Source organism: Gobius niger, assembly GCF_951799975.1.
Source record: "Gobius niger genome assembly, chromosome: 15".
In the NCBI taxonomy this organism is placed as follows: Eukaryota; Metazoa; Chordata; class Actinopteri; order Gobiiformes; family Gobiidae; genus Gobius; species Gobius niger.
In genome coordinates this window covers 19,483,157-19,502,620 of record NC_136866.1, presented here as the reverse complement: position 1 = coordinate 19,502,620, position 19,464 = coordinate 19,483,157, and the positions used below count along the sequence as shown (strand labels likewise).

At 43.5% G+C, this 19,464-nt stretch overlaps 1 protein-coding gene across 1 annotated transcript in view; it reads right to left on the bottom strand.

Annotated features, from left to right (window-relative positions):
* eva1aa (eva-1 homolog A, regulator of programmed cell death a) overlaps positions 1 to 19,464 on the bottom strand; it is a 125,059-nt gene that overhangs the window by 63,394 nt on the left and 42,201 nt on the right. Inside the window, exon 4 of the mRNA XM_079572764.1 lies at positions 17,707 to 17,859. Coding sequence (XP_079428890.1) covers positions 17,707 to 17,859 — 153 coding nt within the window. The remainder of the gene's footprint in view (positions 1 to 17,706; positions 17,860 to 19,464) is intronic.

The window sequence follows — 19,464 nt, the reverse complement described above, 5'->3', positions numbered from 1 at the left end:
AGTCATGATAGAGTTATGATAAAGTTATGATAGAGTCATGATAGAGTTATGATAGTCATGATAGAGTTATGATAGAGTCATGATAGAGTTATGATAGAGTCATGATAGAGTTATGATAGAGTTATGATAGAGTCATGATAGAGTTATGATAGAGTCATGATAGAGCTATGATAGAGTTATGATAGAGTTGTGATAGAGCTATGGTCGAGTTATGATAGAATTATGATAAAGTCATGATAGAGTTATGATAGTCATGATAGAGTTATGATAGAGTTATGATAGAGTCATGATAGAGTTATGATAGAGTCATGATAGAGCTATGATAGAGTTATGATGGAGTCATGATAGAGCTATGATAGAGTTATGATAGAGTTATGATAAAGTCATGATAGTTATGATAGAGTTATGATACAGTCATGATAGAGTCATGATAGAGTTATGATAGAGTCATGATAGAGTCATGATAGAGTTATGATAGAGTCATGATAGAGTCATGATAGAGTTATGATAGAGTTATGATAGAGTTATGATAGAGTCATGATAGTTATGATAGTCATGATAGAGTTATGATAGTTATGATAGAGTTATGATAGAGTCATGATAAAGTCATGATAGAGTTATGATAGAGTTATGACAGTTATGATAGAGTCATGATAGAGTTATGATAGAGTTATGATAGAGTATGATAGAGTCATGATAGAGTCATGATAGAGTTATGATAGAGTCGCGATAGTTATGATATAGTCCTGATAGAGTCATGATAGATTTATGATAGAGTCATGATAGAGTGATGATAGAGTCATGATAGAGTTATGATAGAGTCATGATAGAGTCATGATAGAGTTATGATAGAGTCATGATAGAGTTATGATAGAGTCATGATAGAGTTATGATAGAGCTATGATAGAGTTATGATAGAGCTATGATAGAGCTATGATAGAGCTATGATAGAGTTATGATAGACGTCCTTAAAGGGCCGCGGCCTTAATTGCAGCCAGTCAGTGAAACGCTGTGCAGCCTGCTGAACACAAAGATGATTAACCAGGTGATATCATAGAGTTATGATAGAGTCATGATAAAGTCATGATAGAGTTATGATAGAGTTATGATAGAGCTATGATAGTGTTATGATAGCTGCTTCATTCACTCGGGTGCATTACATACGTCACGACCAAACACTAGCGAAAATCAGATCCAATGGTTTCAAAGGAGTTCCCCCCTCTCACCTGATAACGGAGCTCAATTTTGAAGGTCCAGACCCAATGTATGAAACACAGTGGGCCAGATCTTGTGGTTCATAGCGCAGGCTGTAGAGAAGACGAATACGCAGACGGGTGGCGCTCCTTGCAATCTTCAGTGTCATACCTGGCGCAAAAAGTGGGCAGGACAGGAGGGGGGGACAGACTCACATTGCGATGTTGTGGTGCCGCCCCCTCCCCATGCTTTCCCCAGACCTGCGGAAGGCGGTGGGTAGCGGGGGGTTCTCTTGTAAACGCGTAACATGCGTGATGCAACGCGCAATGTTTAGTAAAGATTAAAGAAATAAAACTGTCCCTCCGCTGCTGCAGCCACTCGCTGCAGATCCAAGATGAGCGGGCGGGACAGAGAGGAGCAGCCTCGCGTTGGACACCGTTCGAATGCGCAAAGTTACGAAATGTACAGGATTTAACTGATCAGAAACTGTCATTTCGGCTGCGGAGGAGTTGCAGAGTTATGTAGCAGTTGCAAGAATACTGTAGTGTATTGGAACATTTGCGCTACAGCTGCAGGATTCTTGGAGCGGCTGAATTGGAAAAGAAAAAAAAAGTTGCTATGCGCCCTGAGCTGTGCCTACACTAGGAGCATCATCAGGAGGTAAAGATTGACACACGATGGAAATGTCACCTTAAAACTCAGATCAGACGTGGTGTTGTGGCACTTGAAGGCATGTGTGGTTTATTTATGGAAAACTGTTGTTTTGGTGTTGTGTTGTGGTGTTGATCTACTGTAGAAAGTAAGCCGTGTGTATCCTACGCTCGAACAGACTTTTCAAGGCAATTTCTTTTTTGTTTTCAATTTGACATCGATTCTAAGGAAGAAGACAAGGCAGTGGGATGTAAAGAGGAACATAATGTGAAGGTTGCCATAGAAGAGTAGTGCTGCTTGTAATGAACCACGCCTCGGTCGGCCTCTTTTTCTTAAATAACGCCCTCTCCCTAGCAGCGCAGCCTTTAGTGCAAAACCTGCGCCACATGCAAGATCGCGCGTGTACCACGTTGCGTTTAGAGTTGCGCACAGACTGCGCCAGTCACAAGATCTGGCCCAATGAGTACGAGGGTCTGGTAAAACCAGGCTACATCCAAGTAACACCAGGCCTAGATTCTGATTTCAAGATGAATTCAGAGCTGAGCTGGGTTTACAAAAGGTTCTAAAATAGATCTAAATTGGACTAAATCTCTGATGTAATAAATAAAAGTCTAACATTGCAGATGACCCTGAGCATCACATGAAGCTGAATCTGAGCAAGGCATTTACGCATTTTGATATTTGTACAACATTATATCCAAATAAATGAAATAACATAACTATATAAAGCACTAAAATAAGACATATGTCTTCATCCGTGAAATGAGTAAAAGCTCTTATTTAATTTCACTACTGGGCTTTCAAGTTGCTCTCAACAATGTTTTAGAGATATGACCTGAAAAGAGTGGGTCAAACGCAGAGGGACGGATTTCCCTTTAGGGGAAATAAACTCTGCAAATACAGCAATATTTGAGTTCTGTTTTTGTGAAAACATATGACTTTGGCTCTGGTCGACTGGTTCACCTCTGAAACCTCACGAGCAGCAGCAGCAGACGTCCCTTTGAAAGTGGACCCGGTCTGCTCCCCTACAGCAGATCACAGAGGTGCAGAGAGGACACTTCACACCTCAACGTGCTGCAATGAGTTATGAGCTGGGGTCAGAGGTTAAATGTCTGCAGTCAGGAAATAATCCTTTGGTCATGCGAAACGTCCACAATGAGCAGGTCTCAAATGACAAGGCTGGACTGCTGGATTTCAAAAGTTTGAGTAAAAGTTTGTAAAAAGTGTGTCTTCAGACCAATTTGACCAGCTTGACCGTAAGAAGCAAGAGACTACTTCTTACGGTCTTTTCTATAATTCAGAACTAGCCACCCAAAGTAGAGGACTGAACATTAAAGGAACCACCATTTTACCATCTATTATAGAAAACGCTATCTCAATGGCCGCCGCCTGGGCGCCGCCATTTTTATTTCCCATACCGACTTTGAAGCTAAGCAGGGACGGGCCTGGTTAGGACTGGGATGGGAGACCGTTTGGGAACCTGGCGACAGTAGTCAGTGTGTGCGTGGTTGGTGGTGGGGGCTGATGTGCGCAGTGGCCTGAATGAATACTGCTACAAATTGTACACCGACGACAGTCTGGAAAAGCGCTATATAAGACTTGCCATGTTCATTTCCCAAAAATCCGCGGCCGGCCCCACGTCACCGTCCCACCGGCCGCGGCCATTGGTCACGGGTCCATATGGACCGCGGTGCTGCTGTCCGAGGACAACCCGCCGTCACAACAACGCGAGTGCACGAGATCTGACTGCCGTGCGTGTGTGTGTGTATGTGTGCGTGCGCGCATCCTACCAGGGCGATGTTTGTCATCGTCACTCACCCTAAACTGCAGCTGCAGACGCTCCGCAGGTACAGGTACATCCTCCAAAACACATCTACGCGTCTTTGTTTCAGTCTCTCCTGCAGTGGCCGAGGCTGTGGTTCATTACAGATCCAGTGCTGTCATGTCAGAAGCTCAGACACATGCGTAAGATCCAATCCTGGTCATATTCCGTCTCCAAAGTTTTGTCTCCGAAAAAAGTACACGCAGAAACACGAGCTTCAAATGAAACGCGCTGCTCCGAGAGCTTCAGCCTTCGTGTGCGGAAAGCGAAAGTGAAACCACTTAACGAGCGCATGGCCTGCACTGTTGCTTTTTTTTTTTAATTTATGTTTTTTTTTACTTTGCTGCTGTACCATTTCTTCTCTATTTCTTCTTTACATTCTATAAATCGGCTTTGAAAGCATTGCCAATTGTATTATAAGGATATAAATACTGTCTAATAAAAAACAACTTCTTATTTTTTAGATTGCTCCAACCCACGGGTCCTGCACCGTGAACCGAACCGTTAGAGCTGAACCGCTAATATTTCTCCATAAATATTCCACTGTTTCTTGAATTCTATTCCCCGAGTTTTGCTACATATTGTCGATGTAGTTTATAAGAAAGGAGTACGGGTGCAAACACTCCAATTGCAGTTTGTTTGAAATTATTTTTAGCATTCATTATTTTAAACATTTGGAGTGGCCATAGTTTTAGGAATGGGTTGGGAACCACTGGTCTGCTTACTGCGGGTCTACAGCTGTACTGAGTGACGGGTTATAGGGACCATACTGGACATTTCTTTGTAATAACTCATAATCTCTGAATATCAAATGTGGAGAGCGAGGCCCGGCCAAAGGCCGGGTCTCAGCTAGTACTGACATATGTTCTTACCTGAGCTTAGACGAGTAGATCAGTACCTGTCTGGTCTTTGTGCCCGTGGAAGAGCTTGGTCGCTTCCAACTTCACCCCCGTTTGGAGCTATTGGAATATTCTGGGAGAGGCCAAGGTAACAACATCTTTGTTCTTTGTGTGTGACTGAGCGCACACAAAAAGACCAGACAGGTACACATCAACTCGTCTAAGCTCAGGTAAGAACATATCTCAGTGTGGAAAGATGGTGGCCTGTTCCTTTAACTAAACCAAGACTAAAGTGGATTTTAAAGAGGAATAATCCCATTAAATCAAGCAGTATTTTAACTACTATAACCACGATTAACCACTGAAATACCAGCAGAAAACAGCAGTCTGGAGGTGGTGCGGACTTTCTGACATACAGTACAGACGGGTGTGGTTTTGATGATGAAAAACATAGATTTTGCATGATTTAGGACATTCAAAAAAGTCATTAAAACAGTTTGAGTTACCAGAAATGGAATAGAATACCAAACCAGGTACGGGGAGAATACTGTGCAGGGCAGGAGGATCGGCCTTAAAAAAATATCTCCAAATATGAAAAAGTAGCAAAGCAAAAGTAGTTGTTATAGCACTTTATTACAACATCATGCTATCGGAAACATACACACAGTATGCCAAGAGGTACACTATTGGGACTGGGCCGTCAAAACTGCAAAGATTTCTGGTGTTCTTCATTAATTGTAAACCAAAGCAGGGGAGGTTTTGAAGTGCTCAGAGCAATCCCTTTGATTGAAGCACCTCTGCACTGACAGAGCCCTTCACGTGTATGTCCACAAGTCCTGCTCCTCTGGCTCCAATTATGTGATTCGCCACAGCCTTGGACAAACCGGCCCTTTATACAAACACAAGCCCAGAGAGCCCGGGAAGGAATCAGCCCCTCGACCTTTTAACCCCCATTATGACCTCCGAGGCGCCGCCCACACATGCATACAGGCAAGGTGGCAGAAGTGTCTTGGGCATCGTTTTTTAGATAATTATAAGCATTTTTTTTGTTTACCAACAGTGTTGTTTGTGTCCAAAGTCATTTGCAACCTTCCCGACACATCCCAATTCTTCACAGGGAGTTTAATAGCACTTTTTTTTTTTTCAACAACTTTCATGACAATAAGGTAATATAAAAGTAATGTAAAAAATGTCTCCTTTTAAGATATACCAAAAGACAAAACAAATATTATCCCACTGTGGTCCACCACTACAGGAGATTACTGACATTCACTCATCTATTCATTTTTATTTACAAAAATAAGGTGTTGAGGTGTTTTATGCCTAAAAATGTCCAAAGATTCCAATATATAATAACTTAACATGTTATTGTGAAGATATTATTACGGTATTTTGTTAAGAAACCAAATTGGCCCAAAACCTGAAAATGCAAAAGTTTTGCCTGCAGTGTCACCCGTGAGGAAATCTATACATTTCATATGCTGTTATACCTTGCAAAATAACCAACCAACATCTGAAACAGAATCCACAGTTGGCTCGTGCTTTCCCTTCGTGCAAATCTGATCTCCATGACAATATGAATCCATCCTTTGCAATTGGATATTTCCCCAACAGACCAATACCTGTAGTTGTTTTCTTAAACTGCTTCCATGCAGCAGCAGCAGCGCCCTCATGCCCGCCGCTCCTTTTCCCACACCACTCAAACGGCACACTTCACTGACTGTAACTTCACGCTAGCTTTAACTACGCAGTGCATGTGATCGGACGCCTTCCAAAGACTCTCCCGTGACCTCATGCCCTCTACGCTTTCACACAGCCACTTTACGTAACAAAGCAAAGGCACGCCATGAGCTGCTGCGTGCAGGTAAGTCAACAACATCCGACGGGATTTCAGCTGTATCCATGGCACCTGCGAAGCATAAACAAGAGAAAATTCCCAGGATGTTCTCGCGGTAGCGAGACAGAATTCCGTACTATCCGCCCACGCACACCCTTCCTGGAAGATTCAACACAATGAAAGAATGTGAAAAGGATCTTCTTATGTTCTGCTATGACTCAGCTGTGGAGAATAACATTACTGTGGCTTAGGCTGTCGATGTGCAGGTAGGGCACGCACTGGCAAGCTAGGAGTGACAATAAATAGACTGAGACAAGCATCAATTAAAAATTAGGCTCAAGAATGTTGGACAAAAATAATAAAATTGGTTTAAAGCATATTTTACAAATATCCAGGGAGCTATGTTTATCATGCATCAATTTTTCTCCCGCTTTATCCAGGGTCGCAGAGGTGTCAGTCTGAGCAGAGATGCCCACATATCCCTATCCTATCCACGAACACGTTCCCAAGCCAGCTCAGAAATATGGTCCCTCCCCAGGGAGGCGACCAGGAAGCATTTGAAACAGATGCCCGAGTCCCCTGAGCTGGATCCTCCCAACGTGAAGGAGCAGTTTGTGTTTGTGTTTGACTCTCAGTGGGCAAACAGTTCCAGGTGTTTGTGACCGGTACAGAGAAAGCTGATTGTCCAAATGAAGTGTTACGCCTCGGAACCTGACAGTTCCCGCTCTGAGCTCCTCTCGTCCTTTAGCTCAGATAATTCATTTTTCAGACTAAAACAATGATGTGACCAAATGTAGGATTTTCTTTCGGTATCGTAAACCAAGTATTGTTAAAGTACTGGTAATGAAAATGACGGTAATGACGGTACCCAGTCGTACTCAAGGTGCATAGATTTGGTTAAATTTGGTTCATAAAAGAAATGAACAGAAAAGTCTATGTTTACACGCAGACCAAAAACCTGACCATGATCTGATTTCTGGAGTCCTCGATTATTGAAGTGGCATGTCCATCCATCCATCCATTTTCTTCCGCTTTATCCGGGGCCGGGTCGCGGGGGCAGCAGTCTCAGCAGAGATGCCCAAACTTCCCGGTCCACACACACCTCCTCCAGCTGTTCTGGGGGGACCCCGAGGCGACACCAGGCCAGCTCGGAGACATAGTCCCACCACCGTGTCCTGGGTCTTCCACGAGGCCTTGTCCCACTAGGACATGCCTGGAACACCTCCCGCGGGAGGCGACCAGGAGGCATCCGGAACAGATGCCCGAGCCACCTCAGCTGGCTCCTTTCGACGTGAAGGAGCAGCGACTCTACTCCGAGCTCCTCCCGGGTAACTGAGCTCCTCACCCGATCTCGGAGGGTGCGCCCAGCCACCCTGCGAAGGAAACTCATTTCGGCCGCTTGTATTCGCGATCTTGTCCTTTCGGTCATGACCCAAATCTCATGACCATATGTGAGGGTGGGAACGTAGATCGATCGGTAAATCGAGTGGCATGTACACAGCATAATCCTACTCAGATGACCATGGAGATGCACGGTGACTTTGCTGAAATGATTTGCCCGTTATCACCTGTCCTAATCCGTGTAAGTGCAGCCTCCTGTAGTTAAAGTTCAATGACTGGATGACATGTAGAGCCCACATTGGACCATGCTCAAACATCAAATCTCACATTACACTGTTCCACTGCGGGCTGAGCGTAACCCTATATTGGACCAAAGCCTTTATTTGTGTCCGGACAGATGCGCGCGCTACAAACGGCCCTCAGCTGTGTTGGTGAAACCCAGAGCCACTCGTCCATTGCCGCAGTGCAAAAAAAAAAAAAAAATAACTGTCCGGTTTGTATGTTATCACTGTCAACATGTTCAATCAAACACTCCAGCGGCGTATCGGAATTCCAACCACGCTCAACTCTTGACCCAAACGCGACGAGGACTGGTTATCAAACCAAACACAGCCACGATGAAGCTTTAGCGAGCGTTAGCAAACAAACTATAGGCAGTCAAGGTGTGGAGTTTCACTGGGTAGAAAACAGCCTTTCCTTCCAAACAGCTCCATCCAAGGCCTTCTGCGTTTCCAAATAAGCTTGTTAAGTCAATTTTTGATTAGTAAAAGTGGCTCACGGGGGCAAAAGTTGCCAACTCAGAGAAAAGAAAGTAAACTGGGTAGCTACTGACATACTGAATATAACAAGAAGTGTAAATCATCCAGGGAAAAAAAGAAACAAGAGGCCACAAAGTCAACACAGCTGGACCTTATAGACTTAGACTGGCTGACGTCTCAAGAATCATCTAATTCCCACAATACAATCAATGTGAGACATAACATCTAAGCCAAGAGAAGTCCAGCTTTGTCGATTTAGTGGACTTTCAGTTGTTGCTGAAGTAAATGGGAGCCAACCATCAGCTCCCTCATCAAGAAGGACCAGCAGAGGATGTTCTTCCAGTGGCAGCTGAGGAAACTCAAGCTGCCGACCAAGCTGCTGGTGCAGTTCTACACGGCCATCATCGAGTCCATCCTCACCTCCTCCATCACCGTGTGGTCCATCCTCACCTCCTCCATCACTGTGTGGTCCATCCTCACCTCCTCCATCAACGTGTGGTCCATCCTCACCTCCTCCATCACCGTGTGGTCCATCCTCACCTCCTCCATAACCGTGTGATGGACCCACAGCCCAGGACAAGCATCGACTGCAGCGCATTGTGCTGCTGCTGACAAGGCGACTGGCTGTGAGCTTCCATCTCTCCAGGACCTGTTCACTTCTAGGACCCGGATGCGTGTGGGTCGTATCACAGCTGACCCTTCTCACTCTGGACATGGACTATTCACCCCTCTCCCTCAGGCAGGAGGCTATGGTCCGGACTGATACCTCCTGTACCGTCCGCCATCAGACTCATGAACATAATAACCTGTTCCAGCCATTTGCACTGCTCAATGTCACTATGTGGTCTGTCCACACTCAGATCTGCTGCTGACACTTAATGCACATCTGTGCATCTGTAAATATATTCACACTGTTGTTCTGTCTTACACTGTCATTTTACCATATTTTATCTTGATCTATTTTTATGCATGTCCTTATAGTTTTAAAGTTTGTATAGTTTATTATAGTTTTGTTAAATGTTTCATGTTGCACCCTGCAAAATGTGCCAAAAAACTTGTCTCCACAAGAATCGGGATACTACAAATATGTTGGGTAAGTTAGGAGTGAGTGTGGACCACGACATTCTAATTCAGTGGCTTCCTCTTATAGCTCATTTTCATCCAATGTCCTAAGGCAGGTAAGAACAATAAACATGTGACAACAGACAAAGAGAGTACAGGATACACAAAATGGAATTCTATTTTACTACGATTTTCAGCTTGAGTTATTAAGGATGGAGTATTAGGCTTTTTGCACTGATTTGGTACAGCAGAGTGGTTATTCCGCACATGCACAGCGGTTCCCCAACTCAGCCATAACTGGACCACGCCCAGACCAAAGCCTCTCCTCCCTGCGCACATCAAAGTCCAGCGACAAACGCAGATGGCGTTACTCTCAAACAGCGAGGGTTAAATCTGTTCTGCAGTTGTTCGCTTGGCCTTTGAGGAATAGGCTCAAGAACTACAGCTTGCAGGCAACACAGCGGCTGAGTGAGAGAGGAGGATTCCTTTTCTGGTCGGGGCATGTAGAGGAATTGGACTTTATATTGGGTTTGTCAGTGAACTACAGATTTACAGGCAGGTGTGCAAAGACACTGTAGGCAAGGCCGGATAAGTAAAAATAATAATAATAATAATGGCTTACACTTGTATTGTGCTTTACAAGTTTCTCGAAGCGCCACAAGTCATTATTCATTCACTCTATACCCGGTGGTGGTAAGTCTGTGCCATCGACCAACATTTATTCTGGCCAATTGAAATCAAGACACAGAATGTCATCAATAAAAAGCTTTAAACTGGATTCAAACTGGCAATAAATCTAAATCTATTAGAAAAATATGTCATTGCTCATAAATTTTCACTGTATACGTTCTAAAACATATTCAGCTGCTCTTTTGGCTGAAATTAACAACATTCTTTTCTAAGTTTCCAGTGTAGCCCAATTCCCTTTGCTCTGTTAGGAAAATGTTTGTACATTTTAAGAAATGAATATGCACCGATTTTTTTCTCAATTTGTGGTATTTAAATATAGTATATGTGGCATTAAAAAGCATTATATTTGACTTGCTTCTGCCTGTACAAACCCTGGTGTTGTTGATTGGTTTTCGCACCCTCTGCAGGGAGCCGTAAAACGTGTTAGTCTTAAGTGATTGTGAATCCAATCACTTCCAAATAATGATACATTTCTTTCAAAACCTGTTGGATGGATCCTTTGCCCTTCATCTGAGATTATGACATCCTCAAATTCTTGTGTGTGCAACCTGTTAGTAAGAAATACATTGCAGTGGGCAGTAGATGTTTGGTGGCGCATGATTTAAAAGTGACTTTAGTTGAACATGGGCCATTTACTGTAACTGAGCTGCATAAAGGCTTACCTGAGAAGTGAAAGTGATCTGCTCTTTGTGTGGCAGGAACTGTACAGTCCAGCTCCCGTCGCTGCTGAGACGGTACTTAATCCTGGTCTGAAACCCAATCTCAGGCTGTCAGACCCGCTGTCAACCACTACTGCGCAGTGCGCATTTGCACTTCTGTTTTAGTTACTTTAGTCTGATAGTAACAACAACTTCCACTGACACGCACTCAGCTGACTCTCGAGGGCGGGTCTCCTTCGTTTGAATTGGAAATGATGACAAATAGCGTCTCGTCTCACGATGGGAAAACCACAGCCGAAGCTACACCTGTCGGGTCCGCACTTGAACTAACCACAGAGTAGTATACAGCCCGATCCATTAACAGACAAAGGCTCCCGGAGCAAAGCCACATGAATGGGGCCGCCGGTACACGGGCCACCACTGTAGTTCTCCTAATGTGTCGTATCAGGCCTGCAGTCATCGTGGGGTTTGTGCAAGTCAATAGAGTTCAGGATCAAATGTTACCAATTTAACATAACCAACAAAATCCGGCAACTACAAACATCGTCTGTAAACTTGTGTTACATGTGCATGGAATCAGAGAAATCTTAAGGTGACAGTGGTTTAAGGTGATCACAGCATTTGGCAACAGAAGTGGAATGAGTGACAACATGACACAAGCCAATATAGGAAGTTATTCTGTACAGTGAACTAAATGTTATTGCTGTTTATTGCCACAGATGACAAAGGAGGCATGGACATGGCCTCATGCCCGAAGTACATTGCATGATTGATTCTTGGATGGATGGATGGATGGATGGATGGATGGATGGATGGACATTGCAAGATGCTAGGATTGTTAAATCATGAGCCTACACTCTTCTCCACCCTGCCATGGTTCAAAAAGAGAATCATAGCTACAACAAAAGTTTTGCTGTAGCAACTTTCAGTTTCCCGAAGGCCTGTGTTTAGCGCTAGAGCGAAGTGCCGAATGTTAGCGGTGTTTATTACTTTTCACCGAAAAAAATGATAAAAATAATAATAATAATGAAAAAACTGTGACCCGTTCATGCCTGGCCTGTGTTGTTTACAACCTCGCGGAGCACTGATGTTGTATTTTGTGTTAACGTGACACTTGACAGAGATCATCGCTGCAGTGAAAAGAGGCTAGCATTCCAAATGTCGGTCGCAGCTTGTCTTTGGTCGTACAGTTCTATTTTGACCTGGAGCACCCTCTTCAGGCAGTAGTGAAAATGACATGTTAAATGTACAGTGAAAACAAGCCTTCAGTTTTAGCTAATAGCATACTAGCAAATCAGGGAATAAAGTAGGGAGAGCTTCAGCTGCAGAGGATTTGACAAAACAAGGCAAATAAGGCAAATTAACAGTAACTCACTGCTATTCCACCGGAGAGGAGCTAAGGTGCATGGGAATAGACACGTGCACACATAACACACGCTGCATTCAAAAGGACACCCAACACTGTGGCTTTTCTATGGGCCAAAGCCAGACATCTGATCCACACTCAGCCCAGTTCCCCTGGCAATGTGTGTGCCGACCTACCTCTGTGCACGGAGAGGACACACATGAGCACATCACTGAGTGCAAATACAAACTGGCATCAGCAACATGACAATTCCCATGTCTAAACAAAGCAACACTTTCTCATAAATTCAGTTGTTGAGGCATCTTGGATCTTAAACGCACAGAACTAAGTTTCTTGAACTCTGAGCTATTAAGGTTATTCTGTTAACCCACATTTATATTGCACATTACTAGCTTTAAAAAGTCCTGCTGTAGGCCATTATGGAATTCCAACTCTTGGCAGTGAAAAGCTTCTTCCGTAGGACTCCGTTGGACTTTGTCTGTCTCCAACAAAATGGACTGGACTTAAGCAGAGGTGGGACACTCGATCAGACTCGGGACTTGAGACATACTTGACCAAAGTTCCAAAAAGACTTGACTTGACTTAGGACTTGCTGTTTGTGACTCGAGACTTCATTTGGACTTGAGGCCAATGAGTCTCAATGACTTGCTATGACTTTATGGTTAGTATTTATTTTAGTTTAACTATTGAAAGAACCCAATCCTAGAAACACCACCTTAACGTGGTGGAGGGGTTTGAGCACCCGAATGATCCTGGGAGCTCTGTTGTTGGGGGCTACGTGCCCCTGGTAGGGTCTCCCATGGCAAAAAGGTCCTACAAAAAGGTCCATAAAAAGAGCGGTTCAGAAGCCCCTTATGAGAGACCAACAGGCCCGGTTAGCACCATGAGGTCATCCTTCCGTGGACCCACCACCTGCAGGAGGAGCCATGGGGGCTGGTGCAATGTGATTTGGGCAGCGCCAACAGCTGCCACGACCCGACAATGAAAAAGTGGAAGAAAATGGATGGATGGATGGATGGATGGATGGATGGATGGATGGATGGATGGACGGACGGATGGATGGATGTTGAAAGAACAGGATTCATTGCGTAAAACCAGCGCATCTATGTTTACATATGGTAATTAGCCATAGTATTTTACGCTGCCACACAGAGTGACAGCGGGACTGAAGACTCTGCGGAATTTATTTTGAGCAGGGGTGAATCCGAGTATACAGGGGCCGGGGCATTACAGGGGAACTACTGACAGAAAAATGGCCAGAAACTAACAAAAATAAAAATATTATTTTATATTTATCTTTCAGACTGCAGCGCATCTTTAAAATATTTTTTAAGTAGGCCCCCCGGGCCCTCTTCCTTAAAATGCTGTCCTGGTAATTGTGTGCACAGTCTGAAGCATTCAAAATATATATTTTTTCATTTGAAATGAATTATTTAATATTAATTACACTTTAAATCCAAATCCATTAGATTTAAAAAGCTAGATTTTTGCCTACATTTTCAAAATGGCAAAATCTTGAGAAAACACTTGTTTGAATAGAAGAATTAATACTAAAAACTAGGCTTACGCTGACGTTTGCGACTTGAGGTGACTTGAGGTGACTTGCTGGCTAAAGCAAGACTTGACTTGACTTGACTTGACAAAAGCTTTGACTTGACTTGACTTGACCCCAGGACCAGCTGACTTGGACTTGCTTGGGACTTGGACCTTCACGACTTGGACTTTACTCGAGACTCGCATTTAGTGACTTACTCCCACCTCTGGACTTAAGAGCAAGAGGAAGCCTCCAGAAGAGAGTGGAAACATCCTCATCTCAACTAAACCGATCCAGTGCAAAGAAATTTGAAAATTGTTTCTCCCCCTCTCAGTAAATTGTTTCTCCCCCAAGTTTGGTGTCCAATCCAAAGCGGTTTGAGCAGTATGGGCTAAAACTTCAGCCCTCATACTTGTGCAATAGGGAAAGGTTGAGTCACTTTATCTGACAAAAAATATATAAAACGCCACTACAAAATGACAAAACACACTAATTATCTCTGCAGTCAGCCTTCAAACACATCCACAGTGTGTAAAAATGGCTGAAGGCAATGAGGAGTGTGGAGGAAATCATAAAATGAGTCTAAACCACAAAGTAGCTCAAAGCAAATCAACGCAGCAATAAAGAGCAGAGTTATGAGAGCGTTCTGTGGTTTCAGCAGGTGCAGAGTCTGGACTTGTAACTGTCAATGAAGGTATATTTTTTTCGTGGCAGTAAAAAGCTGGTCTTTGTTAGTGAAACAGGATCAACAGCAATCTCCTTTTAATCAGGAAATGCAGAAATGTTTTCTATCCTTTGCCATGTGTTGCAGAAAGCTATGAAGCTATGTAGCTGGAGAAGTCCGGCAATGTTTCCAGATAAAAGTGGTCTCAGTGAGCTTCTTCTGCAGCTTAGGCGGTCCAGTCCCACTCGGACCCTGGACTCCTCTCAGTAAGGCTTAAGCTCTGGCTGAAGAACAACCAACAGTGTGAGCGCTGAACTCCACTGCCTGACCAGAAAAAGTTTACCTGGATGTACCTGACTGCTCTGATCTGGGGCTGCTGCAGTCTGTCAGGTCTACAGGAGGTTCAGGAACACTATGTGCCCAAAGAATGACAACTATATCCTGAATTACCAGGTTTATCCATCATTTTTTTCTGCCCTGATGGCACGCGCATATTTCAAGATGGCAATGGGAGGATTCATGTGGCTCACGTTGTGAAAGAGTGGTTCAGCATGAAATGGATCAAAGAGTCCAGATCTTAACCCCACTGAGAAGCTTTGGGATGTGCTGGAGAAGGCTTTGCAAAGTGGTCACACTCTCCCATCATGAATACAAGATCTTGGTGAAAAATGAACGCAACACTGGATTTGAACATTGCAGAAGCTTACAGATAGTGAAAGTGCTGTAAACAAAGCTAGAGACGCTACAACCAAATACTAGACCATGTGACCATGTTTTATTTAGTCTGTATAGCGCTCCACAGTCCCACCCACTCCCGGTCACGAGTCGGGGTCCGACACAAAAAAATCCCATGTATTTTTAGCGTTGACTTTTCGAAAAAGTAAATTATTAAGAGTTTAATGGCACGACGCCGGCCAATCAGCTATGTGCTAACTACCAACACTCGCATGGGTATTTTACAAGAAAGAAACAAACAATACTTGAAAATACGACAAAATTACTTTTATAATTTTGCAGTCTATAACGTTTTAGACAAACTTTTTTTTTTTTACCTTGTATGTTGCATGTCCGTGAGTTAGCACATAGCTGATTAGCACATAGCTGATTAACACATAGCTGATTACCGTGACTCTTAAAGGAATAGGCCACCGTTTTTATATTCTAAGATATGTTCTTACCTAACCGTAGCCGAGTTAATATATCCCCGTCTGGTCTTTGTCTGTGCGCTCTGTCACGCAAACGGAGCACATACGCAGCCTCTCCCACATGTCATATAGCTCCAAAAAAGCTCACAATAGAAGCTACCAAGCTCTTCCACGTGTTCCCTATTTAAATAAAGTTACGTGAAGTGTTTTCATGCGAAGTATATTTACACAGAAATGTAACATGTCGATTTTATAAGCAGATAAAAAGGGGTACTATATTGTGAGGTGTAATGATACGAGGAGCACAGCGTCCGCGCAGTAACTCCTAAAGACTTCCCCCGCTCACTTCCGTCAATAGAAGCTGCGTGACTTGTACAGAGCCTTTTACAACAAGCAGAAAATATATTTTTGGAAAGTGCTGCGCATTCCTACCTCATGGTCGAGGTCCTGAGTCCTGTGTCGTTGTCCGGGGTGAGTTGGAAATCTGTGAAACATTACTACACTATATACTTTCTGCTTGTTATCACAGCCCAGCACGATGCACGTAAAAGGCATTGTTCACAAGTTATCGACGCTTCTTCAACTGTTCTCTGCGAGCTCTCTACAAGTCACGCAGCTTCTATTGGTGGAAGTGAGCGGGGGAAGTCTTTAGGAGTTACTGCGCGGACGCTGTGCTCCTCGTATCATTACGCCTCACAATGTAGTACCCCTTTTTATCTGCTTATAAAATCGACATGTTACATTTCTGTGTAAATATACTTCGCATGAAAACACTTCACGTAACTTTATTTAAATAGGGAGCACGTGGAAGAGCTTGGTAGCTTCTATCGTGAGCTTTTTTGGAGCTATATGACATGTGGGAGAGGCTGCGTATGTGCTCCGTTTGCGTGACAGAGCGCACGGACAAAGACCAGACGGGTATATATTAACTCGACTACGGTTAGGTAAGAACATATCTTAGTATATAAAAACGGTGGCCTATTCCTTTAATAGTTAACCTTTTTCGAAAAGTCAACGCTAATAATACATGGGATTTTTTATGTTGGACCCCGACACGTGACTGGGAGTGGGTGGGACTGTGGAGCTCTATGGTCTGTATGGTGTGAAGTGACCAAAAATAATATAGATTTTTTTTTTTAATGATGCTATAAATGTAAAAAAGTATGGCATTTGGGATTTTTCTGAAAAAACATAATCTATGTCTCCAGATTGAAAATAAAGATGTTCAAAATAAGAAGGAGAAGTAGATCTTTATTTATATAGCGCCTTTCACAGACATGGTCACAAAGCGCTTTACATGAGACAATTGTACATTCACTCCATACTCGGTGGTGGTAAACTACGTTTGTAGCTTCAGTTTCCCCTGGGGGAGACTGACAGAAGCGCTTTCGCGACTGCACACGTCTGCGCCAACGGTCCCTCTGACCACCATACATTCACTCACACACACACATAATTCACCCTGGTCTATTGTGCATGTTTTTAGTGGTAGGGGAAACCGGAGAACCCGGAGGAAATCTACGCAGACACAGGGAGAACATGCAAACTCCACACAGAAAGGCCCCGTAGTACAGCGGTTAGTGCTGGGAATCGAACCCGGACCTTCTAGCTGTGAAGCGAGAGCACTAACCGCTGTACTACCATGCCGCCAAATTAATCCAAAATTGTGTAAAAATGCAAATCTTTCACAAGACTAAATTAACCACCTGGATGACTGAACGGTATTTTTACTTTTTTTCTCAATTTTTTCTCAGAAAGCAGACGGAGCCCTACACATTGGCCGACCAGATCATATGAACAGGGTGACAATCAATGTAAAACGTTAGTTCTCAGTTAGTTCTCAGTGACGACTGTACTGTTAGGACAAATGTAACTGATAATCATTTAAGGTCATGAAAAACACTATAGAATAATAATCAATCAATTCAAATGTTATTCCTTCATTGAAAGTCTCTCAGGGTAGTTTGTAAGTGTTGTTTGCGACGCTCTGGACGTGCTGTTTATCTCTGATCTAAACAGTCAGCACTAAACCCCTCACGCCAAGTCAATACGTCTAAAACACCCTTCAGCCTGTGCTTTAAAGCCTGGTAATATCACTGTTGTAGCACGTTTCCAAAACCACGCTGCGGTTGGGAGTGTCTTACCGACAGACGGCGCCCTCTGGTGGTAGGCGGGGCACTCCAGCGTGCCCTGCGGCGTGCGTCCGAACATGGCGGAGTAGACGGCGATCTGCATGCCCCGCTTACAGCTCAGCCTCATCTTCTCCTCCTCACACACCACCTTGGACTTGTACTCGTCTGAGGGACAACAAAGGACAGTCATTAAAACAGTCAGCTCAGATCTATCCTACAGTCGCCGCCTCACTGACACATCTGCTCACCCCAAAATACACATGTTCAGTGCTAGATCATCATCATCGTAGACATACATGATGCATTCCATTCTTTGAAGAATATACAGTATGTCAGTGTTAAGTGTTTAACTAAATACCGGCCTTCTTTCTAAAGTATTCTGTTACTTTGTCAGAGTATTGTGTTCTGGATATTTAGAATACTTTCACAGTGATGTGCATTGTATTTATATATAACGTGGTATCTCCATAGTAATATCTGCTGCTAACAATAATACAACAATAAACTGGACTGGTCCCACAACACCAACTCCCTGTACTAGAAGGGCCAAAGTCGCCTCTACTAAGGAGACTGAGGTCCTTCGGAGTGAGCAGGCCTCTGTATTATACAGCATATGGAAATACTCCATGTCACCACACAGATACTCGCACCATACTGATGCTGATAATCTGTACAATGCTTTCCACTATGTAATGTACAATGTATGGAAATATGTGAATGATGTCAGTCAATATCTTCTTGTTGTATTGCTGAAAGAAGAACTGAATGTAATTCTTAGGCAAGTGCACGCGTGTTACTGTGTGTATACTTGCGTATGGAAACAAAATTAATTCTGAATCGTCTTGCTGTTGAACAAAAAAAAGAAAAAGCTACTGAATATGTAAAAGGGTGATTAATAATGATGATGAGGGGTCGGCACATAAGCTCTGCTTCAGCCTACTCAAAACTCAAATTGTTGCTGTTTTTTTCAGATTTTGTTTTAATCTTCTTTATTCTGTTTTATAGTTTTTTAGAGTTCATTATTTATCTCTTGTTAAATGTTTCATGTTACATGACTGCACCAAAGAAAATTCCCAGTTTGTGAACCTGTTATCAGAATCAACAACTTGGATTCTGATGAATGTGCGCAATAAAAGTTCACTTTGCAAATGCACCAGGAGCGGAGCCTTACAGCACATCACATGACACACGGTGCACATGTGTTTAAATGAACCGTGGTGTAAAGAGAAACGAAGCAGAGACAGATCATTACAGCTGAACTTCCCCCTGGTCGTTTTCATCTATCCTTTATCATTAGTGTTGTGCAACATGCTAAAATGTAATGATTGATGTACCGGAATATACTTATGGTACTCAAAATAAGTACTCTAGATACGTATTGTGATTGTAATCCCATATTGCAGGTGGTAGCCTGTAGGTGAGGTCATTTGCTCAAGAGAGAACAGACACAACACAACAAATACTAAAAGCCGTAAAACTGACTTGTTTTTTTCAAAGTCTAGTTGCATGACACCTAAAGTGAAGCTTGATGGAGGCTGTCCGTTCCGTGGATACTTTCTCCTTCAGCTCAGTCCACAGAGCACATTAGCGAGTGGACAAGTCGAATCATGTGGAGCATTCCTGTCTCTGAGGCGGCGTGACCTGTGACGGGCAGCGGCTCCGATGGATGGACACACAGACACAGCCTTTCTTCTGCCCGCTCTGGAAGTCTACAGGAGGTATGGGCCTGATGGCTTTGGTGATGGATGAATGACCCTTTTTTCTGACCAT